This window comes from Mesitornis unicolor, unplaced genomic scaffold (genome assembly GCF_000695765.1).
Source record: "Mesitornis unicolor isolate BGI_N332 unplaced genomic scaffold, ASM69576v1 scaffold15846, whole genome shotgun sequence".
Taxonomy (NCBI): Eukaryota; Metazoa; Chordata; class Aves; order Mesitornithiformes; family Mesitornithidae; genus Mesitornis; species Mesitornis unicolor.
Genome location: NW_010193105.1, coordinates 10,978 through 16,481, shown reverse-complemented (window position 1 = coordinate 16,481; position 5,504 = coordinate 10,978). Strand labels below are relative to the sequence as shown.

The window sequence follows — 5,504 nt, the reverse complement described above, 5'->3', positions numbered from 1 at the left end:
CCTGCTGAAGACCTCTACCTTGTAATGGATGATGTTGCTGGCGACTCCTGAACGCGAAATTATCTTTTTCCCTGCCACCCCTTTCTTATGTGGCAAGAGCAGTGAAAAAGCTACTTAGCATTCAGGCACACATCTATTTATCTCTTCTTGCTTGAGCAGACTCTTTCATGATGGAAATCTCACTACAGATTTCATACCACAGACAAATCAAGCTTTTACCTAATGGTTAGTTCTAGCTCTTTGACTTCTAGGTCTCAGCAAAACTCTCCTGCTCTACCTGATGCTGAGACATAGCACAGCCTTATTTAGGTACATGGCAGTTTTCCAATTTTCATAGTCTTTTCCCTCAAAACCATAAAAGCTGCATGATTAAGTTTAGTCTTCTCTGCAGCACTAAGCAGTCCCTTGGGGCTTGGCAGAGTTTCAGGCACATGTGCCTTAGTAATGTTCCACTAAGTAAAAATACAAGATCAGAAACAAGGAAAGGGAAGAAAGGAGCCCTGAAGAAAGGAGGAACCTGCAACAAATAGAACATAAAAGGAATGAGAGTTTATACACCAGAGTAAACTAAACAAAGATCTTCTCCTTTAGTTTTTTCCCATTTTCTTCACCCCACTCCCTTGTTGCTGTCTCTTAGCCTTTTCTTGTTCCTATTATTTTATGTCACCCACTGTATCACTCTCTTCCCCTGCCACCCCATCTTTTTTTGTCTATAAAGATTAACCTCAAACTATGCCTAACAACTCCATTTGTGTACATCAAGCAATACCTCACACCTGCTCTCCTCCGGGGCAATCTTAGACCATAGCATGAATCAGTTCCCAATGGTATTACAGAAAAATATGTGACTTCATTAAAGCTCTGGGTAGAAATGACCATAAAAACCTTAATGAGTTTGTACCTTGCTGCAGGGAGCGATCCAGTAGGCTATGGCGAGGAAGGGCAGGCCAATGGAGACCCCAAAGACAGCCAAGAACTTCACAGCTATAGATTGCTGCCGTAAGCCTGAGAGGTTTTCATACCACATCGTGAGCAATTGCTGCTGGCAGTTGGGGTGAGCAACAAACTGTAAGAGAAACACAAAGAGAAGTATCAGTAGCATTGTCCGAAGAGGATGAGATTTCAGTAAATAACTGGCTGAACTTGCCAGTGGAACAAGACAGGACACATCTTCTCTAGATAAAAGTTTTGTTAGACAGCAGACCATCTAGGCCAAAACCCAACATCCATCAGTGGCCAGCAGCGACAAAGTGTCTCTGTGGGCAAGTTACCTCTCACAGTAAGACAGTCTACATTGGGCTTTAGAAAAGAAAGAGAGAGGCACTTTGATGTCAAGCTGAAATAAAACCTCTGATAACTTCCTAAAGACATAGGCCATTGAAATAGTAGCTCAACCTTGCACTAATATTATACTATTATACGATAATATTCACTGCATATGGCACCATAGTGAACGATTCTGCATAGTTCTCCATCTCCTGTAAACTGTAAGAGGTCTGGCTGAAATTTTGCTACTTCAAATGCTGTTTCTCAGAGTACCTTTCGAAAAGTGACAGCTCATTCTTTACTGATTGGACAAAAAAAAATTAAAAGCAGAAGGAAAAGACATGGTGCTCTGGTACAGAAAGTACATGTTTTGTATCTCATAACTGAGACTTTTCTTCATTTTATTGTTCAGAGGAGAAAGAAAAGGCGAGCAATAGACAACTGAAAAGGGCAATTTCTTAATGGTAAAATTACAGCACCACTGGATCCCACAGAAGAGTTTCATAATGAAAGATTAAACTTCATTTTATATTGTTCTTAGGGGTGATTGAGTTTAGAATGTGGCTATCTTTATTCACAAAGAAAGATAATTAAAAGGCAAAATAATTGAAAGAAAAGATGAAAAATATATATGTTGCTAATGTAGCTGATTGCATTAGCAGAACTGGGTGTTTCATTTATGAGTTTTGTGGGTGAATGTTCTTAGGAGGGAAATGTGAAACACTTCACTATTTCAAAAAGCAGAACTTTCTGGAGGCGAGGAGGTGAATGAGGGAAGTAGAGAAACAAAGAGAGGAGGGAAGCAGACACTTCTTAGGAGACTTGGTGGCTGCTGTTGTCTGGCAGGATGGACATGGACCATCTGTGGTAGTTGCCTCATTGCCCTGCTTTGACCCTTCAGGGAAGTCCCCTGCAGGGATTTCAGCTGTAGTCTGAACTTTTAATGGGACTGAAAAGTTGAGAAGATTCCAACTGTGCTTTCATCTTCACTAACTATGACAGTTGATCAAACCAGGAACTTAATGGACTCTTTTCTAGATGTTTGGATAATAACAAAACGGTTACTGTGAGTTTAAATGATTGGTTCATTGCTAGTGCAGAATGAAATACAGTAGCACAGTAATTAGGATTGCAGTGGAATAGTGCACTTCCTTCCTTAACAGCACATTTGAAGCTATTTAAAATATGCTTCAGATGAATTAGGCTTTGGGGCCTACATTTCTCAAAAATTAAAAAAAACATGGAAAAGAAGACTTTGCCCCTTCCACTGAATAAATCAGAGTGAAGAACTTTGAGAGGTACTTTTAACCTCTTTTTGTCCTTAATGTTTTTTTCCTGGAAATATTAACATTTTAATAAGCTTTCTTTCAAACTGTTTTCTAAAAAGAAAGCTTTCACCAGTCCTAATCACTCTGAGCATTTAAAGTTTAAGGTTACAGTGATGGCAGTGCTATTGCAAGGAGGCATTTCCTAATGCTTGGTGTTTATATTTGTGCTAATGTCGCCAGGGATTTTTATTGCTCTGGCAAATGGACAGAAAGATGAAGTGGAAGGAAGCTAGACAGAGAATTTATTCCCTTTGTAGATTTTATTTTCACATATGATGAATTCAACAGCAATTGTAGCAACTTGTGGAAAGGAAAATTACACTGGTAGATATGCAGGCTTGTGAGATGAAGGGCCAAAGCAACAGCCAGGCTTCCTCCTGCTCTTGTAATTGTTCACTGCATTATGAGAATTGATTCAGACAAGGAAATTCAGTTGTCCTTGGCAATGAGACAGTCAAAGACTTTCTGGTTGGCGTTTGAAGGAATTCAGACGTTTTAATCTTTTCATTTTTTCACTCTGTCTGGGAACAACTACAATGAAAATACAAATATAGGAAAATTGAGAAGGAATTGCCATAAAAACCAGTTCATTGGAAGAGTTTATTTTGTACAAGGCAATAAAGATTGATAGCATGCCATAGAGCCTTGATGGTGTTAACCTTTGATTAATACAGAAATGAGGGGAAAAATAAGATCAGGATAAGAAAGAGCATGAATGAGTTTTGATCTGTTGTTTGCTTACAGCAAGCAGTACAGTTTTTCATTTTGTTTGCTCCATCAGATATTAATGCAATATACAGCGACCCTTGGACAATGCCACTCCTCTATCAAAATTTCAGAAATTGATCCTAGATCTCATCAGAGACATTACAGAGCCATTTAACATTCTCTCTTCTCTGGGAATGGGCACTGACACCAAGTGAAAGATTGAACTAATGCTTTGCTTAGTGTCATAGGCACAGAAAAGAACAGAATTTGAGACAAAACCTTCAAGGCAGAATGCTTCAAAGTGTAATGAAAAACAGTGATATAATATATTGAATTTCAGAGAAGTAAATGGTGTAATGATTTTTCAAACTTCCCATTTAAATGCCATTTCCCTTTCTTCAGTACTGGAAAATGAGGCAAGGAGGCTTTCAGGGGCAAGCTGTGGCTGCTCCTGCGCCTCATCCCAGAAGGAGAGAAAGGCAGAAAGTGTTGCAACAAGACCACTGTGGCTGAGGCTGTGCAGAAGGGCAAGATATCACTGATTGAAATGGAAGCACTGGCAGCGGAGGGGATTGCGCGAGTGCAAAGAGAACCATTTAAAAGCATTAAGGGCTTTATCTCATGGGCAGAGGGAGTCCCCTCCAAGCTGATAAAGGCAATAGATCAGGATCTAGGAACGCAAGCAAAATGATTTCCAGAGCTTCTGCATTCAGAAACCACAGTGGCAGCTTTTCTGGTCCCATGGCACAAGGACCTCAGTAGGTGCTGGTGGGTTTTACTTATACTGTTGCATGCTTCTGCGATTTAGGAAGAAAATCGTACTGCTCTCCAGCCTATCAGTTACATATTTTTTTAAGTTTAAAAAAAAGGCTAAATAATAATAATGAAATCACACATCAATCTGAAGAGCCAGCTCCAATAATGAAGCTGCCAAAGTGGAGTTTTTGAGAGCCACTGAAAGACACAGGGCACCTTTGAAAGCCACTGTTCTGTACTACAGGGGCTTAAATGAGTGAGATGAATATTTGACTAGAATATGGAAAAAGTCTCTCAAAGCCTTCAAAGGAAATCTAATGGGCCCAAAGGAGCTGTTTTACACATAGAAATAAAAGAAGTGCTTTAGAGACCACCGTGTATGCCACATTGAACAGTAACTTTTCCACATTGCTGTCTAATTTGATGTATGACAGCTCTTTCCCATAGCTTATCATGTATATGCATTGTGGGAAAGCACTTTACATCTCTCATGACAGAGTGACATTTTTTTCCTCAGTGTATGTGTTCAAAAATGCATGAGTTTCACCACACAGACAATAAAGTAACTTTATAGCTCTATAACTGTACAGGAAGTTACTTCTGATATAAAATGCTCCAATAGAGAGACTTCAATTTTTTATTTTCTATTACAGTGAACAGAGAAAAAGTCTGTGATGAGGCCCCCAGTTACTGGTGCTGTTCAATATTAGCACTTCAGTTGCCTGAGCTGTCAGTGGTTAGGCACTGTTTAAATTCCCTATCCAAAACATGGTCCCTACCTGAAGGGCACCTCTCTTAAAAGATAAAGACAGGGACATAAAAGATAAGCTACATCCAGGTGAAAAAAATCCTGGAAATTTTTGAGAATGTCAGACAATGCTCAGATATATTATGCCACATAGTATATAACCTAATAATATAATATCTAATGCTATCAGTAGAAGTAAGGAAATTTATGGCAAGACAGGAAGACAGGTAAAAGCTAGAGGTCAGTCTCAGATGATTAGAATTGTGCAGAAAAACACCAGTATCTTTTTATTACTGAAATAATTCTAATTCCATTATGAGTGTAGAAATCTACCATCAAGGCAAAAGAATGAACCACTTAGACAGGATCATCTTGCTTTGTTCTTTGCTAAATAGCCAGGGTCTGAGGTAGGAAGGAAAAACTCAGCAGTGAACGGGTAAAGACACTTCAAAATCCTGCACGTCAGAACTAACAATGCAAATTTGCGACTGTAACTTTCCTGCTCTCCTTGAGGTATTCCTGCCTTGTCCCCTCCAGCTTATCCCTTCACTGTAAGACTTATGACAAATGCTGACAAACCTCAGCAAACAAAAGCTGCAATTCAGAAGAGCAGCAGCGTGTTTAATCAGTGAAGAGAGCTAGGAAAGGAGCTGCATAAATAGATTTTTCAAGAGAATATTGGTCATATCAAGAGACAC

At 39.3% G+C, this 5,504-nt stretch overlaps 1 protein-coding gene across 1 annotated transcript in view; it reads right to left on the bottom strand.

Moving 5' to 3' along the window:
* Nucleotides 1–1,066, bottom strand: part of LOC104542887 (short transient receptor potential channel 7) — a gene marked incomplete at both ends in the record, with an annotated part of 26,263 nt that extends 25,197 nt beyond the window's left edge. The window contains one exon of the mRNA XM_010187349.1: nt 902–1,066. Coding sequence (XP_010185651.1) covers nt 902–1,066 — 165 coding nt within the window. The remainder of the gene's footprint in view (nt 1–901) is intronic.
* Between the last annotated feature and the right edge of the window lie 4,438 nt (nt 1,067–5,504).